At 54.6% G+C, this 18,153-nt stretch overlaps 1 protein-coding gene across 3 annotated transcripts; it reads left to right on the top strand.

Moving 5' to 3' along the window:
* Positions 1-1,083: 1,083 nt before the first annotated feature.
* On the top strand, positions 1,084-16,889 carry IGF2BP2 (insulin like growth factor 2 mRNA binding protein 2). 3 transcript variants are annotated; one of them, XM_048955394.1, is made up of 18 exons: positions 1,084-1,385; positions 1,874-1,934; positions 5,649-5,697; positions 6,024-6,075; positions 6,420-6,483; positions 7,299-7,371; positions 7,504-7,571; positions 11,174-11,308; positions 11,628-11,750; positions 11,985-12,120; positions 12,290-12,418; positions 13,708-13,728; positions 14,861-14,929; positions 15,144-15,260; positions 15,618-15,692; positions 15,817-15,948; positions 16,025-16,138; positions 16,363-16,889. In XM_048955394.1, exons 1-18 carry the CDS (start codon positions 1,196-1,198, stop codon positions 16,456-16,458), a joined length of 1,704 nt encoding a protein of 567 aa, XP_048811351.1. In that variant the 5' UTR covers positions 1,084-1,195; the 3' UTR covers positions 16,459-16,889. The 3 variants fall into 3 exon arrangements, with proteins under 3 accessions (XP_048811351.1, XP_048811349.1, XP_048811350.1); XM_048955392.1 differs by having other exon boundaries at positions 7,299-7,571; XM_048955393.1 differs by lacking the exon at positions 13,708-13,728 and having other exon boundaries at positions 7,299-7,571.
* The last annotated feature ends 1,264 nt before the right edge of the window (positions 16,890-18,153 follow it).

Genomic DNA, 18,153 nt, shown 5'->3' with positions numbered 1-18,153 from the left:
TATGTTTTTTACCTTTCCCTTCACTTTTCTTTAATTTCCCTTTTCCTTGTTATTTACCTTTTTCCTTTTCCTTCTTTTCATTTTCTTTTTTCCTTTTAGATTCATTTTTTCCATCCCTTTTTCTGTCCCCTTTCCTTTTTTCTTTCCCTTTTCAACCTCCCTTCCTTCCTTCTCCTTCCTTTGTATTTTCCCTTTTCCTCTTCCCTCCCTTTTCCTTTCTTTCCACTCCCTTCCCTTTTCAATTTGGCTTTTTCCTTTTTCCTTTCCTTTTCCATCTGTTTTCTTTTTTAACCTTTTTTTCTTTTCCTTCCCTTTCCCTTTTTTCATCTCCCTTTTCTTTCCTCCTTCCGACTTTCAATTTCCCTTTTCCTTCTTCCATCCCTTCTCCCTTTCCTTTCCCTCTTTTCATTTCTTATACGTTTTCCCCTTTTCCTCTTTCCCTTCCCTCTTCCTTTCTTTCTTTTCCCCTTTTCAATATATCTTTCCCTTCTTTCTTTTTACCTTTTCATTTTTCGTTCTATTCTTTTTTCCACCTTTCCCTTTTCCTTTCCTTTTCTTTTATTCTGCCACTTTTTCCCCCTTTTCTCCTCACTTCCCATTTTTCTGTCCCTCTTCCTTTTTTCTTTCCCTTTTCAATTTATTTTCCTTCCCTCTTTATTTTTCCCTCTTCACTTTCACCTTTTCCTTTCCCTTTTTTCCCTCTCCTTCCCTTTTCCTTTTTGTCGTCCCTTTCCCTTTATTTCTTCCTGATTTTTCTTTTCCTATTTTTCCCCTTTCCTCCCTTTTTTCTCCCTCTTTCACCTTTCTTCCCCCTCCCTCTCCTTCCACTTTCTTCCCTCTCTCCCACCTCCCCACTTTCCCTCCATCTCCCCCGCTCCCATCCTCGCACTCACCCCCTGCCCGCTCCCTCCCCGAGGCGGGGACGGCACAGCCCATCCCCGCCGGGGGGGCCGCGGCTCCACGTGCGGCGGTGGGCCGGGGGGCGGCGGGGCAGCGCCGGGGGTTCGGCGCGCTGCTGGGGAGGCGGCTCGGGCCGGGCTCGGCTCGGCGCGGCTCGGCGCGGCTCCGCCCGCTGCCCGGCGGCGGGGCGCTGTTGCAGGGCTGCCGCGGGCTCGGCCGGGCGGGTGGCGCAGCGCCGTGCCGTGCCCGACGCTCATCTCCGGCCGCCGGGGCGGGAGGAGCCGCGGGGCTCCCCATGAAGCGCCGGAGGATGAACAAGCTCTACATCGGTAACCTCAGCCCCGCCGCCACCGCCGACGACCTCCGGCAGCTCTTCGGCGACAGGAAGCTGCCCCTGGCCGGCCAGGTCCTGCTCAAGTCCGGCTACGCCTTCGTGGATTACCCGGACCAGAACTGGGCCATCCGCGCCATCGAGACCCTCTCGGGTGAGCGGCCCCGCGCGGCCCCCCCCGCGCCCCCCGTTCCCCGTTAGAGCTCCGGGTCCCCCCCCGGGCCGCCCCTCTCTTTCCCGCTCCCCCCCTCCCGGTTTCTCCGGCCCCTACGAATTTTTCGCTGATTTTTTTCTCCGATTTTATTGAGGGGCGACCGAACGGCGGAGCCCGGAGCCGGCCGCCCCCCCGGCACCCCCCCGGCCCCGGGCACCATTTTACGAGGTGCGCTGCCCCAACTCGCCGGGGGCGCGGAGCGGGAGGCGGCCGAAGGGGCGGCAGGGGGGGGCGGCGCGGCGCGGCGGCCGCGGGCGGAGGAGGGGGGGAAGCAGCGCCGCGGGGCCGCGTTCTGCGGAGTGGGGGTGATGAAGTGGGGATGGGGGCTATGCAGCGGGGGGTGCCCAGGGAAAGGCTTCGCCTGGGGGCGGCCCGGGGAGTGGGGGGGGGGGGGGGTTGGCGAGGTGCTGAGCGCGTTTTCCCCGCAGGTAAAGCGGAGCTGCACGGCAAAGTGCTGGAGGTGGATTACTCCGTGCCCAAAAAGCTCAGGTGAGCGGGGAGCTGCGGGGAGAGGGGGCACGGGGCCGTGCATCTGCACACACGCGCACACGCGTGGGGGGGAGGGGGGGGGCGCGGGAGCGGCGCCCGCTTTTACTTTCGCTCCGCGAAGCGCCGCGCGGGGAGGAGAGAGCGGTGGGGGGGGTCGGGCAGCAGCAGCAGCACGGGCGCGGGGAGGGGGTGTCCCCGTCACTCTCCCCACGTTCCACCCGCGAGGAACACCTCTCCTGCCCCGGGTGGGCCGCAGCGCTCCGTTTCCCAACGAGCTCGGAGCGAGCGCCGTGTGTCCCGGAGCGCGGCGCGGCCGGGGGCAGCGCGGCATCGCGGTTCCGACCCACGTTTTCCCCACCCGACGTGTGAAGCGGCGGCTGCGGGCTGAGCCTCGCTTGTGCCTGCGTGGTTTATGCCTTGCGTTCGGGGGCAGCGACGCTCCGGGGGCGAGCCGCAGCGACGGGTGCTCGCTGCCGCATCCCCACCTCGTTATAGCTCGATTCGTGGTTTGCGAGTTGAAAATCGGTGATTGCGCCGTCGGGATGGGTTTGTGTGCGTCTGTGTTGAGTGTCGGCGGGTTAAATAATGTGTTACGAAAGTTTTTTTGTTTTTCATTCTGGGGGAGTTTTTGGGAACGCGGGTTGCCGTTTGGTTGCAGCAGGGAAAGGGAGCTCTGCTTAGGGGCGCCGGGGGGGTGCGCTGTTGGTGTGCCCCTAAGGACGGGCTGAGCATCCCGGTGGTGGGGGCAGATGGGAAATAACAGTAATATAGCGACAGCCATAAGAATCATGATATTAATAGTAGTAACAGCAATGATGATAACGTTGGCAGTAGTGGAACACCTGAAGCCCAGCCTGGGCACCACAGCACAGCTCATGTCCCAGTGCTCCGGCTGGGGGAACAGCCCCACTGCAGCTCCCACTTCTTGGGGGGAAGCTGGGGGAGCCTTTTCTGCCTCCACCAACACAGAATCGTTTTCAAAGGGTTCTTTCAGGAAAGAATCGATTCCAAACGAGTTTGTGGCTTCCAGCAGGAATTACTCCTCCGGCTGTGAAACCCCAGAGGCTGTGGGGGCTCCGTGCTGGGCACCCCTGAGTGCCCTCGATCTTTCATTCCATTTTATTTTGCTTTATTTTTCCATCCTTTCTGTGCTGCAGCACCTTCTGGAGGGTGGATTATTTTTCCCACTGGTGCAGGACACAACTCGGGCTTCATGCCCCCGGCCCCGTATTGCCACTGTCACAGCTTGGCAGTGGCTGCAGTGCTCCTTTGGGGCAGAGCTTTGCGGGCAGAGCCTCGAGCAGCACTACACACGTGCTGAGAGCAGGCCAGTGTGCTACCAGCCATAAAACCAGGGCAGAAAAAAATGGATTTTTGGTTCATTTGGACACGAATAGCTTTGCTCCGGGTTCAAAATGGAATTCAGAGCAAATCAGAGGGAGGTGATGCTGCAGGGGGGCTCACACACTGACCCTGGTGTGTTGCTTTCATGTGATATTCCGTGTTTTTGGTGGTGCAGGACTTAGACTGCAGAGCCCCGTGTTGTGCCGGTGGGTTCTGCTCCCAGTGCCACTGTCCCTCCCCAGGGTACAGCGTGTGGCCATGGCCACCTCTGGGGTTGGGGTTGGGAAAAAATGCCGTGGAGGAAGGGGATAACATGGAGGGTGTGTTTGTTTTCTTTTTCCTTCTCCCCCCTTCATCCCCCCCCCTTAATCTGGAAAAACCTTGGCAGATGGACACCGCAGCGCTCAGCCCTGCGCTTATGCGTCCCCACGGCTGTGCTGTCACGTGTGTGGGGGGACCTTAATGCCTTCAGAGCATCAGGAGCAGCCCTGGGTGCCGTGCTGGTAGATGTGGGGCAGTGCAGAGATGCTCCTCCCCATGCAAACCCCATATCCAAATGGGAGACCCCGAGCAGGGGGGGGGAACCAGCAGAGCTCGGTATTTGGGGGCAGTGCAGGTGGGTGTCTCCCTGACTGCCTGTGGCTTTAGCTCTTGATGCCTGCACTTGGTTGGTTGTTTTTTATTTCTCCTCATGTGTTTGTGATTTGTGTGAGCAAAGCCGTGGGAAACAAGCAGGCTTTGCTCGTGTGCCCATGCAAAGGATTTACCCATTCCCCCAAGCTGAGGGTAGCTTGCTGCCGTGGGGCTGGCAGTGCTGGTCAGGTGCTTGTCTGTAAACCATCATTAGTGATCATAGAGTGATGATCATGATGATGGGTGTTACTCTATTTGATTCCTCCCAGCCTGCTGCAGAGCAGGAGGGATGCAGGTGTACTCATCGTGGGGTCTGCTTTTGGAGTTTGAGGGGGCTTAAATTAGCCTGAGGTGCTCCCAGAGATGGGAATTAATAAAAATAATGATGACCATTCATTAATTAACCCTCAGATCTGTATCGTGATCCAGCATTGCTTCAAGCAGGGGTCTGAAGTACAAACTCTCAGTGGGAGTAATAGTAGGATGGGATGGGGTGTAACTTACCGTAGGGATCCTGTTTCAGCAGGGGGTTGCACTGTATGTTCTCCAAAGATCCCTTCCAACCTCTACAAGTCTGTGATTCTGTGGGTGGGATGAATGAGGATGAGGTGTGATGGGGTGGGTGGATGCTGTGGGAAAGGATGAGTGCAGTGGGATGGGATGCAGAAGGATGGGTGGTTTGAGACAGGATGGGTGGGGTGAGATGGAACGTGGGGTAAAATGGGATGGGTGGGATGCTGTGGGACAAGATGAGTGTGATGAGATGAGGTAGAGTGGGATGGGAGTAGGGATGGGTGGGTTGGGAAGGATAGGATGGGTGGGATGCAGTAAAGTTGATGGAATGGGATAGGATGGGATGTGGGATAGGATGAAGAGGATAGGATGGGGTAGGATGAATCTTTTTCCTCGCCATGCAGGGATCTTGCAGCTGTGCACCCAGCCCTGAAATCCCCCTGGTGACAGCAGGGACAGGAGTCTGTGGCCACTGGAGGGATCAGGGTTTGGTAGTGCTGCAGCAGACGGTGTGTTCTTTGGCTCTGGCTTCCCCATGTCTTTTACTGCTCCATTTCTGTTATTGGCAGAGCCCCCTTTGGAGAGATCTGCAGCGTAGAGAGGGTCACAAAGAGGGGCTGTGTATTAGTGGTGTTTTGCAAAAGTATTTTGGGAACAGTGACCCGAAGCATCACATCCCTAGCATGCTTCCACCTGGAGCTTGCTCCCAAGCAAGGGCAAAGCTTTGCAAAACCTCTGGCCACTGGTGGGTCCCCAAAGCAGGCTGCAGATTCCCTGCACTGGGCTGAGCGCTCATGCATCCGTAGGGAAAGGAGGCTCTGTGAGATGCTCTGGGCTGAAAACGGCAGCAAAAAGGGGAAAAATAACATCTGTTAAAACACAGCGGGGAGGTGCAGGCGACCCAGAGGGAGAAGTGCAGGGATGCAGAGCTGTGTGGCAGTGGCACCTGGGCTGCAGGGCAGGTGTGTGCCTGCATCTTGCACTGCTGTGGTGCGTGGAGGCTGTGCCGAGAGGTTTCCTTGGAAACACGTCAGCTCTATGGGGATGGAGCTTTCCTGAGATGGCTTCAGGCTCGGCAGGAGGTGGCTGGGGCTGGACTCGGGGCTGTCCCCTGGGGCTCTCTGGGCAGCGGGGTGCTTTGGTGGGGTCTTGCTGTCTCCTTCCCAGAAAGCCCCTGCTATGGCTGCCCGCCCGCCACCGCAACTCGGGGCTTTCTCTTTGCAGGAGCAGAAAGATCCAGATCCGAAACATCCCCCCGCACCTGCAGTGGGAGGTGAGAAGCACCACGCTTGCTCTGTGCCCCCTCCAAGCACCCATGTGGTCCTCTGTTTACCTTCCAGTAATCCCAGCTGGGAGGTGGGGAGGGCTGGGCTCCTTCCTGTTGCTCTCCTCTGGTCTCTCTGGAGTGATGGGGTGTGGGTGGGTGAAGGTGATAGAGCTTTTGGGTAGAGGTGGCTTGGAAATGGCCCTGAGGAGCAGAGGAGTCCTCCTAGAAATGGCTCATCCCAAAACTGACTTTGGAAGGAGGTCAGGGGTGGAGCAGGTTCTGAGCCTGGATGGCTCCTGCCCCGCACTTCCCACTTTTTGCTCTCTCCCCAGGTGCTGGATGGTCTCTTGGCTCAGTATGGGACAGTAGAGAATGTAGAGCAAGGTAAGGTGATGCGCTGTTTCTGTCCTCAGGCTTAGGGTTTGGATTTTGGGTGGTCCTGTGTGGAGCCAGGAGCTGGGCTCATTGACCCCTTGGGTCCCTTCCCACTCAGGATACTCCATGATTCCATGGTTTTCTTCTCAGCGTCCCCCCATCTATGCAAAAGCCCCTGATCCCAAGCACAGCTGATGCTGGAAGGGCCAATCCTAGCAAATGTAAATGTGGTTTTCACAGTGATTAGGAAATGGTTTGCCCTCTGCTGCAAACATGGGGTACCACAGGATGGAGTGGTAGTGCTGGCCATCTCCTGCTGTGCACTGACACTCACTGTCTTTCTTTTCCCCCAGTTAACACAGACACAGAAACTGCAGTTGTCAACGTTACATATGCAACAAAAGAAGAAGCAAAAGTGTAAGTGGCTTCTTTTTTTTTTCTTTTCTCTTGTCTGTGTTTTCTTTTTGTTCTGGGAACTTGGTGAAGCACTGTGCATGGGCAGGGGCAGCCACATTTACTTCTTTCCGTGAGCCAAAGAGCTGGTGCATCTCCATGTGATGAGGATAGGTTTTGTCCACATTGCTATGGCACTTCCCATGGAGAGCTGTAGCCCTGCAGCATCTAAGCAAGAAGAGACCTGAGACAGTACCAGCCCCATTGCCCTCATTGTGGACCCTCAAGGCAAGACAGATCTCCAGCCAACCACATGAATTCTCACAGCAAAGCGCAGTTGCATTTCCCAAGCCCTCGGCTTCCTTGGGTTGTTTTTAATCTCGTAGATCTTCACATACCTCCAGGGCTGTCTCATGGCCCTGTGCTTGTTCCCTTTGTGCCTTCTCTTGTCCCCAGGCAGCACTCAGCTGTGTCCACTTGCAGTGCCCTCCACACCCCATCTTTCCTACAAGCCTGCAGGTCCCTGTGGGTATCAGGTCCTATGAGCAGCCCATCCAGGAGTTGTCTTCTAGACTTGAACTGGGAATGTGCTGTGTTACCACCAGTACAACCAGCCTCAGCTGCTGGGGAGGAGGAATACAGAGAGGAAGGTGGGAGAGGTGCTGAGGAACCACTGCGGTGGTGGGAGTCCTGCGTGTACCTCTTGGCATCTGGGGACAAGCCAAGTTGGAGGCCCAGATTGGCAAAAACTCCATTTCTGCTCCCTGGAGCCACGAGAAGCATCTGTCTGACTTCTAGAAGGGACCCCTTCACCATGCCCTTCTCTCCCTGCCTTACAGAGCAATTGAGAAGCTCAGCGGCCATCAGCTTGAGAGCTATTCCTTCAAGGTTTCCTACATCCCGGATGAAGAGGTGAGCTCCCCTCCGCCCCCCCAGCGATCCCGCCGCGGGGGCCACGCTTCCAGGGAGCAGGGCTCCTCCCCGGGGGGCTCCTCACAGCCCAAACAGCTCGATTTCCCACTGCGGATGCTGGTGCCCACGCAGTTTGTTGGTGCGATCATAGGAAAGGAGGGCTTGACCATAAAGAACCTAACTAAGCAAACCCAGTCCAAGTAAGTACCTCGAATGGTTTTCTTTCCTTCCGCAGGACTCTGTAGGTTCCCTTGCTTTTGAACTGTTGGCAAACGTTGTATTTTTGGGGTGTAGCTTCCTCAGAGGGCAGTGAGCCTGACCCGTTGTCATGGGGTCCCATGGGGTCGGCCAGATCAACCCCACATCCCAGATACATCCTTGCTGGCCTGGGGGGAGTTTGCTTCCAGCAGGGCTCTCAGAGGGAAACTTGTACTATAAATAGACAGAAATGGAGATTTCGAAGCTTGGTGCTTTACAAAGCAGGAGAGCACTGCCAGCTCCAGTGCAGCCCCAATATGGATGCGCTCACTGCAGTCAGCCAGCCAGCATCACTTGGGTCACAGAACTCTCACCCTGAGAACATGGCTTGGGCTGAGCACTGGGAGAAAATAGGCAAATTTGGGGACAGAATGGGGATCCGAGAGATGGTGACTAACTTTGCCCATGGGATTTGCTCCTTGTTGGTGCTCTATAATGATTAGAGATGTCAGATAGGGATAAATGGGTTGCCGCGCAAGTGTTGCGTGAAGGTTGGGCTTTTTGGAGCAATTTGAAGCCTTTTTCTTTTTCACAATCTGATGTTTTTACTTTTGAAGAAAAAGGAAAAGCAAGAGAAGGACTGTCTTGTTGAAGTTTCCCATGTTTCTCATGTCGATGTTTACATTGATTGCATGGTTTTCCTGCACGCTTTGTTTCTGCCCAGATTTGTTTGTGTGTAATCCAAAGCTGTCTTCTCCCATGTTCATCATCCTGAACCCGCTGATCCCACAGGACATGAGCCTCCTGTACCAGAACATCCTCCAGGGCGTCCTATTTCTCAGAGAAGCTTTTAAAGGAAATTATTTGAACCTTAATAGTGCATCCGCTTGAGCCGAATTCCTTCCAGCCCCAGCTGATGCTCAGCTGTCTCTGAAGCACGCTGACCACTGCAGATCTCTGTATTATGGTCTCCCGTGTTTGTGCCCCATGATCTGCAGAGCAGAGTGGTGTAGTGCTTGGCATAGCTCAGGAGGATGCTCTCTTTGCTGATGCTTGCTCCTGCCAGCAGTTAGCAAAGACTGGTGCCCATCCTGCCCGTTCTTGTATGAAAAGTTAACCTTCAGCCTGGGTAAGAGAAATGTTTGAAGATTTACATGCATGCGTCCCTTGGGCTGAACTTGGAGCTCAAGCTCTGCTCATCTTCTTTGCCACCATCCCCTGCTCCCAGAGCTCATGGGCGCTGGGTTTTAGAGGTGTCCTGGTTGACAAAAAGAGGTTTGTATGGAGAGGGGGCAGCACCCTAAGGAGGGGAGCGTGGCCACCTCGTAGCTGTGAAGGCACCTGCTGCCCTCCCAGCTGCAATGTGTGCTAGGTTTTGGCTCATGGCAGCCCTGCTTCTCCAGGTGAGTCCCTGAGTGTACTTGGCAGTGGGTGTGCCCTCATCCTTGCCACCTGAGACTGGAAAGTTTTCCTCTGCAAGCTCTGATTTCTGCCCCAAAACGTTTGCTGCTGTGTGGGCAGTTTCTGCTGCGGAGGTGTAGGCTTCCCATGCCTGCTACCATGCTCAGCAGTGGCCAGAGATGCTTCCTGAGCTCTGGGGACAAAGCCAACCCTAGGCTGACCCATCCTATTCCATGGTAATCCCCTTCTCCATCCTCCCGCTTAACTGGACCTGTGCACTATCAGCACCGGGATGCCTGGAGCCCTCTGGCTCTGTGGGGAGGACGTACCTGGATACAGCAGCCTGCTCCTGGTGTCCTGTCTCCTCTTGGCAGACTGAGCTCATCCTTGCACGTCCACATTTGGGATGGATTGTAGGCCAGCAGGAAACCTGGCCTATCTTTCTCTTGGATCCTCATTGTTTTGGAGTCTCCATCCAGCTCATTCATGGCTCTCAGCTCCACTTTGATACCAGGGCACAGCCACGTGCCCCATCTCCACCAACCTCAGCTGCCTGTGCGGTCAAGAAGGTGCCCAGCTCCATTCTCTTTGCAGTGGCCACAGGTTCCTCCATGTACCTCCCAACAGTCACACCAAGCTGGTGTTAACATGTCACCACCACACTGAAGCACGGACCTGTTGTCCCCTCTGCTGGCACTCTGTGATCCTTTTGCCAGCCCATTTGTGTCACGGGGTGGCAGGGGATGTCCCCATGCTTGCTGAGCATTGCCTCTGAAGGAACAAATCCTCCAAGTCAACCTGATGGAGCTCCGCAGCCTGGGGCAGCTTGGAAGGTGTCACGTGTGAGTGACAGCAAGCAGCTTGGTCACTGTGTGCCATAGACACAACAGAAGCAGAGATGAAATCAACCAGTGCTTCTTTGTACAGTCCAAGGAGGACCCGTGTCCTACCTGAGCAGTTCTAGCCAGAGCTGTAGGACATCTGCTGGAGCGACACAGCCCTCCAGGCTACCAGACTCTGCTCTTCCTCTTCAGTGCTTGGCTCAGACCACCCCCAGTTCGTTTCAAAGCTGCTGTAGTAGACATTTAGCTCAGGGAAGGCTTGCCCAGCTGCTCCCCTTCCCTGTAGATGAAACCTTCGTAGTCCTGTGAGCTGGCTGGTGGGCTCCTGGAGGAGATGACCCACGTGAACCTGCTGTGACCCCTCATCACCCAGGCATCATGCTGGGGGACACCCTTCACACTACAACACTTGGCCTTGCTTGCCCTGCAGCACCCACGAACAGTCCTGGCTGGGACGTGGACCTCATAGAAAAGCAAGAACTTGGCTGTTGCCAGCCAGTGCCACGATGGAGCTGAACCTGTGACGCTGGTGACATTTGCTTAACAGCGAGTATGGCACCTTCCAAGGAGGTCGAGGCTGGCTGCAAGATGGTGGCCACACAGCCAACAAGATGGCTGCACCGAGTTGCCCTCTGGGGGGTCAACGATGCGGTGGAAAAGGAGGAAAGCTGTTCTTCAAGATGTGTGGTTCGTGCCCAGGAATCTCCTACCCTGCTTTCCTCTCTCCTCTCTCTCAGGGCCCTTGCCAGGCACGGTGAGGCCCGTGCCTCCTTCCTGCCACCTGCCGAGGGAGGAGCGAGGAGATAGAGCACGGGCTCGGCCAGTGCGCAGGGGAAAGCTTTCTGGTCTCACATGGAAGGGCGTGAGTACAAGAGCTGTTGTTAACGTGCACGTGTGACTCCAGGCTGTGGAAACCACGGGTAAGTCGTCCCTCTGTCCTGGAGGACGTGGCGGTACTGCGCAGCCTCAGGTATTGTGCAGAGAGATTGAAGTTGGCCAGAAGGCTCTGAGCCGATCCCTGCTCCGGCAGGATGAGCCACAGGGACAGAGCTGGCTGCTGAGGGTTCTGTCCAGCAGAGATCTGTTCGACCCCATCTCGGCGTGTTGTTGGATGGGGGTTGACATCCCGCTGTTCCCAGGCAGATGGCAGGGGCACATGCAGGCCAGATGCAGTCTAATCAGCGGAAGCAAAACACTGCTTCCAAGGGGCAGTAGATGTTACGTCAGCTTTGCCCAAAGACGGGTCAGATGTTGAAATGAGCCTGTTTGTGTTTAGCAAGCTGAATGCTATACGCTCAGATACCTTCTTGCAACACCAGCCTCGTCTCAGGGCCTTCTCTCTGCTGGTTGTTTCGCCATAGGGTTGACATCCATCGGAAGGAGAATGCTGGCGCTGCCGAGAAGCCCATCACCATCCATGCCACACCAGAGGGCTGCTCCGAGGCGTGCCGCATGATTCTTGACATCATGCAGAAGGAAGCTGATGAAACCAAATCGTAAGTGCCCCTGGCTGAGGCACGTCATGTCAGCGGGTTTGCTGGGCGGTGCCGTGGGGTCCAGAAGCTCAGGTTGCTCTAGGGGTGTGAACTTGGAGAGTTCCCTTCCAGTTGAAACGATCCTATGATTCTAAACCATGTGAAACACAGGAGTGCCATCAGGTTTGAGACGTCCCCAAGCTCCTCTTCCCCAGAAGCTGGGAAAAGCAGTGGGATGCAGTGATGTTCTGTTCCTTCCGCAAGTTGCTGCTGCCATTTGCTGGAGAACACTCTCTGGGCCAACTGGTCCTTGAGATTTTGGGTTTTTTTCGTATTTCAGAGCAGAAGAGATCCCCTTGAAAATCCTAGCACATAACAGCCTGGTGGGGAGGCTGATAGGCAAGGAGGGCCGCAACCTGAAGAAGATCGAGCAGGACACCGGCACGAAGATCACCATCTCACCGTAAGTGCTGGGTAATGCTGGCAGTTCCCCACCATCCAGCACGCCACTGAACCATGCAGCCACGTCCTCCTTTGTATGTTCCTCATCAAGGATGGGTAGTGGCACTGGGGAAGAGCATCACATCTTAGCCCTGTGCTGTCCCGAGGGCGATCCCTATTCTCTGCTTTGATAGTTCTCCTTTCTTTTTGGCATGCAATATAACAGCATCTCCTGTTCTGTCTGAATGTGGGCTAGTTTGCAGGATTTAACTATTTATAACCCTGAGAGGACCATCACGGTGAAGGGCAGCACAGAGGCATGCTCCAATGCTGAAGTGGAGATCATGAAGAAGCTGCGAGAGGCCTATGAGAACGACATTGTGGCTGTCAATGTAAGTTCCCAACCCACCCCTCTGACATACCACTGCTTCAGAGCCACTGCTGAGGCAACCAGAAAAAAATGGAGCTGTGAGGGACAATCTGTTGTGGACAGGGCCGTGCTATTTGGTAAAAAGCCTCAAAAGCCCACTCAACCATCTCTGTGTGTCTTTACATTTCTAGCAACAGGCCAACCTGATCCCAGGACTGAACCTTAGCGCTCTGGGGATCTTCTCGACAGGGCTGTCCATGCTCCCATCCTCAGTGGGGGCTCGAGGCGCTGCCGCAGCCGCCCCTTACCACCCTTTTGCAGTAAGTGCATGAGAATTTGGGGTGTGGGTGTTAGTTTGTGGGAGTCTTTGTAGCTCTTGGAGTTGGGTTGATGCTGTAGCTGTGTGGGAGGAGTGGCATGGGGAGCCTTGAGCAAGAAGAACTCCAGCTCTTGGCTAGTTGGGAAGATGCTGGCTCCTAGGAGGAGAGGAGGTGAATGCCTTTGGCTTGTCCCACTTTGGGTTTTGCTCCCTGGGTAGATGAGCTGCATGCTGGTGTTGCGCTGAGCTCAATCTCACCTCTGCCTAGGACTTGCCATGTCTTGAAGGTGGTTCTCTGCTTTTTACCCACACTATCTGCATCCCGTGCGTCATGGCCAGGTGGTGCCCTGCAGATGTGGATGCACCACCTCCTTAGAGAGGCTGAACTGTGGCAGGACCTGCGGGCATTGCTGCCAGCATGCTGAGCATGGCTGGGATGGGGAGAAGCAGCAGCACCCCCTGCTCGCTGACACTCAGAGGGTTGTGATTACTGATGGCGTATCTTCAGAGAGAAACACCACTAGAAACTCTTCTTGTTGACATGAAACAGGTCCTTCTGATTTTTCCAGAAGTCTTGTAACTAGTAAATGTAGGTACAGCCTTAGGAAGGAGATGTATGTAAATGTGTTTGGGTATCTGGGCTGTGTTGCTTACTGTAGTGGAAATCCTAAGTCATGGCCTGAAGCAGTGATTGAGCACTTGGTGGAAGGCAGGGCCACCATAGGGGAGCTCAGGTGCATGCAGTGTACCTGAGTGACTGGAAGGGTGGAGCCAGGATCCAGCCCTTCCCAGATCTCATTTAAGGGTTGGCAGTGGAGGCAAGGGTATCTCGCTGGAGATCCCTGCCTACCTGAGGAGTTCTAAAGGTAAACAGTTTCTTCCTTTCATTTCTGCATCCGTGGCTTCTGCGTTTGGGCTTGTCCTCATCTGCTGCAGCCAAAGATTTTGACACGCTGCTATTATGGCTGTGCTTTCCATCCCATTATAGCGTTATGCCTACATGTGTCCATTTTGAGCTGCACAGACACACACCAGGACACGTGGAAGCCAAAAAGCCATGAGGATGGTGGGCAGGGAGGACACCAGGCCCCTGTCGTGGTGGTGAACAACCTCTTGTCCCCTAGCATCTGTAGGGCACCCTTAGTGTGACCAAGAGATACAGTACAACCCTGCGAAGCCAGTCCAGCTCTCTGTCTGTGTGTTTGCTCAGATGCTTTAAATGCAGGGAGGATGCCTCACTGCATGTTAATTTACTTTTGTACTGTTTTCTTTTTCTGGCAACGCCAACAGCAGAGTGGCAGGAGGAGAACGGTGAGTGCTGAGCCCATGCGCATGGGCTTGTGGTGCAGAGAGGTGGCTGGGTGTGACCTTGGGGCTTGTGGCCATGTGTGGTGATACCCAGATGAGTCCCTGTCCCCTGGGCATTGCTAAATTCAGGGCAAAAGAGCATTGGAGCAGGTTGAAAGCAAAGGGAGCCCTTTCGTTCCTTTCCTGCTTTCAGCCTGTGGAGCAGCAGGGGAGTGTCACAGCATACTTCATGTCTATGGGGTGCTTGGTCAGTCTGTCTGTCTGTATGTCTCCAAGAGAGGATGGGAAGTACAGGTTGGTGCCTTTGGGAGGTGCAGATTGGAACATCTAATTTGGCAGCAGCATTTCTTGCTTCACGGACTGGAGCAGCTTTCAGTTCTTCCAGGCAGGCTCCTGGGCTCCTTTACCCAAAACTGTGTATTTCCCAGAGCAAAACAAGGAGCAAGCCAATGCTAAACAGGGAATTGGCTCCCAGGCAGTTCCTTGCCCCCAAAGAACTGGGGCTTGTTTTTCACATGAAATCCTAGAAGTCATTACAGTTGAAAAACACATCCAAGATCCCTACGTCCAACCCCAGCTTGCCCCACTGTGCCTACTGACCGCATCCCTCAGTGCCACATCTCCACAGCTCTGGAACACCTTCAGGGATGGTGAGTCCCCCACCAACCTGGGCAGCTGTGCTGATGCCTCACCACTCTTTCTAAGAAGAAATTGTTCCTAATATTACATCCATGTCACTGTCAGAGTGGTGATCGTGGTGGCTGGAGCTCAAATCCTGAGTTTTGGAGAAGTGTGTGGAGCATGAGGAAGGATGCTCGTGGTGTGAGGAGGAGTAGGGAAGTACTGAGCTCCACGTGCCCCTGGGGCTGGGCAGGGTGCTGTGGTGCAGGAGATGATGCCTGTGGCTGGAGCACAAGCTTGGTGCAACCTTTACTTTATCTCCTCTGGCACTGAGAATCATGTCATGAATCCATGACATAAAATAGTCACGGATTCAGTTGTAACCCGATCTTCACTGAGTACCACTGTTGGTCACAGCGTTGTTTTGGTGTTGGTTTGCAGACTGAGGGACATCCCCATGTCCCTGTCACGGGTTTTGGGGACGTCCCTGACTCTGCTCCCTGTCCCCCTGCAGAGCTCCTCGGCGTACCTCTCAGGGCTGTATGGAGCCTCCCCCGTTGGTGCCTTTCCACATCAGCACCCCGTAAGTGCCCCTGTATCCCCATGGGTCCCCCTCTGCTGTCCCCAGGGCAGGGATGCAGCTTGGGGTAGCACTTGTCCCCACACAGTGCCATGCTCCTGCTTGGCAGGCTCTGGCTGGGACGGTTTTGGAGATCATGTGCCAACCACCTTCAAAATCAGGAATGGCAAATGGAAAAAAGCAGGAGTTAAGGATAAACCTTTGCTCTCCCTGGCAGCTCCCTGAGCAGGAGGTTGTGAACTTGTTCATCCCAACGCAGGCAGTGGGGGCCATCATTGGGAAGAAGGGGCAGCACATCAAGCAGCTGGCACGCTTCGCAGGGGCCTCCATCAAGGTGAGCAGCAGCCTCACATCTGGCTTTCTCCTCCTAGGGGGTGGGAAGGGGCTCCCCCAGAGAGCTGGTGCCCACCATGGGGTGGTGGTCCTGTCCCTGCAGCTCTCTGTGTGGATCCCTGTGTCTTGGGGGATGCTGCAGCACCCTGATGTTCTCCAGGCACATGGGTGGCAATGGCTGAGTGTGCACCAGAAGTGCCAAGGAGCTGGATCACCCTTTCCTTGAAAGGGAAGGGAGGTTTAGGTAGTGTCTACGAGGCCAGGTGTCCCCATGGAGCTCTGGGACAGCACCTCCAAGGTGGGTCGTGCCAAAGCAGAGCCTGTGCTCACACACTCCTGCCCCCCTCCTGTTTTGCAGATTGCCCCAGCAGAAGGTCCTGATGCTACTGAGCGGATGGTCATCATCACAGGGCCACCTGAGGCACAGTTCAAGGTGGGCTCAGTGCTGGGAATGGGAGCACAACTCGGGTATCCCTTGGGTCCCTGGTGGGTGATGGGGCTGGGGGTGCTGTGGTGCAGGCTGCTGTTTTCCTACGTTTCACATCACCCTCCCACAGGCCCAGGGGCGAATATTTGGGAAGCTGAAAGAAGAGAACTTCTTCAACCCGAAAGAAGAGGTGAAGCTTGAAGCCCACATCAAGGTGCCTTCCTTTGCAGCTGGCCGTGTGATAGGCAAAGGTGGCAAAACGGTACGGCAGGCGCAGCAGCAGGGCTGGGTCCTCCTGGGTATGGCTACCCCAGCAACAACTCTGCCTTCTGCTGCAGGTGAACGAGCTGCAAAACTTAACGAGCGCAGAGGTCATCGTGCCCCGAGACCAAACCCCGGATGAGAATGAGGAGGTCATCGTTAAGATCATCGGGCATTTCTTTGCCAGCCAGGTGAGGCTTTCGCTGCGTCTTCTCTCACCTCTCCAGGTTCTGCCTTCCAGATGCCCGCCCTACACAAGCATCCTTTTGCTGGCGGCTCTGGGAGGCACTATTGGCGTCTCAGCAGCTCTCCCCAGTGGCGGTAGTGCAGAAATTAAAGATAGGCTCCGTCCGGGTAAAGCACACATTTGGGCACCCCGGGCTCCTCTGACCGCCGCCTCTCGCTTTCTCTCCAGACTGCACAGCGCAAGATCAGGGAAATCGTCCAGCAGGTGAAGCAGCAGGAGCAGAAACACGCTCAGGGAGCCCCTGCCTCGCAGCACAGCAAGTGAGGCTCCCTCCCAGCGCGCCGATGAATGTACCCCTGCCAGCACGGGCAGGGAGCAACCAAAGAGCACCCCGGGGCACAGGGATGGCGTGGGGACGGCCCCCTGCACCCCGCAGCGCCCGGCCTCTCCATCCCACAGCCTCCGCCTGACTCGGTTCCTGACGCTATCCCTTTAGTTGGACTAACATAGGCAGAGGGCTTTGGGATTTTGTTGTTTTGTTTGTTTGTTTTTCTAATCGTTTCTATTATTTCCCCCCAAATGCCCCGTTTTGCAACCATTCCCTGGCCAGGTGTGGCTGGAGGATCCCATCCGGCACCCGGTGTCCGTGCCGGTCCTATATTTTAGAATTAATATATCAATAACAAAACTAATGCTGGTTTTTAATTTTTATAATTTTTTTATAATTTTTTTTTCTTTTTTTTTCCTTTTTTTTTTAATGTCACAGGGGTGGGATGTTTGTTTTAGTCAAAGCAGGCTTTTCTAGGCTTAAGGAAAAGAGCTAGTCCAGTGGTTCTCTAATGCACAGTAGCACAGAGTTGTAGGATTGCCAGCAGGAACAACAATTAAAGAAGTGTTAACGAGCAGTTTCTTAAGGGCTGTGAAAGCAGTGCCATGGGGACTGCCTGTATGAGCCAACAGAAGGGATACCGTCTCCTACCAGAGAAAACTCTCCCTTTCACACGCCCTTTCCTCTTTGCTTCACAACTGGGTTTTGCATCTGTTCTGCCCCATGCCCTGTCCATCTCTTTGTCTCCATCACTGCCAGACAAAGCTGTGCTCATCGTTAGCACCCCAAAACCAGCCCTGCCCCGTGGTCAGCCCGCAGAGAACAACCCCCCGCTCCCCCCAGGGCTCTTTTGGACGATCAATTGCTTTTTGGGAGCTTTTTTTTTCTCATATTGAAGGGAGAAATAAGAGGGAAAAAAATATTTTCAAAACGTTGTTGGCCCAGGGCTTGGAGAAAGAAAAGACCTTGCAAAAGTTTTTACAAGAACACAACACGCATACACACACACACACAAAGAACTACCTCAGGTTTTCGTACCTCAGCACCTTGCGCTTGTGTTTCCCTTTTAGAGATTTTTTGTATGCCTTGTAAAACTGATAGTTGGAGCAATTTTTTTTATTTTTGTAATAAAAACAAAAGTTGGAAAACTATCTCGACCAAATCAGCTGCGAGGCGGGAGGAGGAAAACCAGCCCACGCGTCCGACAGCTCTTCTGTAATCTCCAGCTTGCCCAGAGCCAGTGGCCGTTCCTTTGGAGAAACGTTCAAAAGAGGAGAGGAAAATTCAAAAAAAAAAAAGAAAAAAAAAGCACAAAAAAAAAAAAAAAGGTAAAAAGGAAAAAAAGGAAAAAAAAAAAATAAATAGCAAAAGGTGATGAAAGCCAAGCGGCAAAAGAAAGGACCAGGGCTGACCGCCCGGCGAGGTGCTGAAGGCTGAGCCCGTGCCAGCGATGTACCGACAGACTGCAATGCCAGTTTTTGTCTGCTGCAAAGTGTTCTGTGAAAAAAGCCAACGACAACAAAAAACAAAATATATCCAGCTAACAAGAGCCTGAGCTTGCTCTGCGTTGCTTTCTTTCCTGTGCCCTGTGGTGGCCGTGGCCAGGCTGAGCGCAGGGTGGGCGCACAGGCCCCGGGTGGGAAAAGGGCGGGTGGACTGGAGGGCTGCGGTTGGGGACTTGGGGGTTTTGT

The sequence above is a fragment of the Lagopus muta genome, chromosome 9 (assembly GCF_023343835.1).
Source record: "Lagopus muta isolate bLagMut1 chromosome 9, bLagMut1 primary, whole genome shotgun sequence".
Lineage (NCBI taxonomy): Eukaryota > Metazoa > Chordata > Aves > Galliformes > Phasianidae > Lagopus > Lagopus muta.
Note: the sequence above shows the minus strand (reverse complement) of the source record. Positions and strands in the feature narration are given on the sequence as shown.

Coding starts and splice junctions, on each gene's coding strand:
- IGF2BP2 (XM_048955392.1), top strand. CDS start 1,196: ATGAAGCGCCGGAGGATGAACAAGCTCTACATCGGTAACCTCAGCCCC. Junction 15,693..15,816: donor CACCTGAGGCACAGTTCAAG/GTGGGCTCAGTG, acceptor ACCCTCCCACAG/GCCCAGGGGCGAATATTTGG. Junction 15,949..16,024: donor TAGGCAAAGGTGGCAAAACG/GTACGGCAGGCG, acceptor CTTCTGCTGCAG/GTGAACGAGCTGCAAAACTT.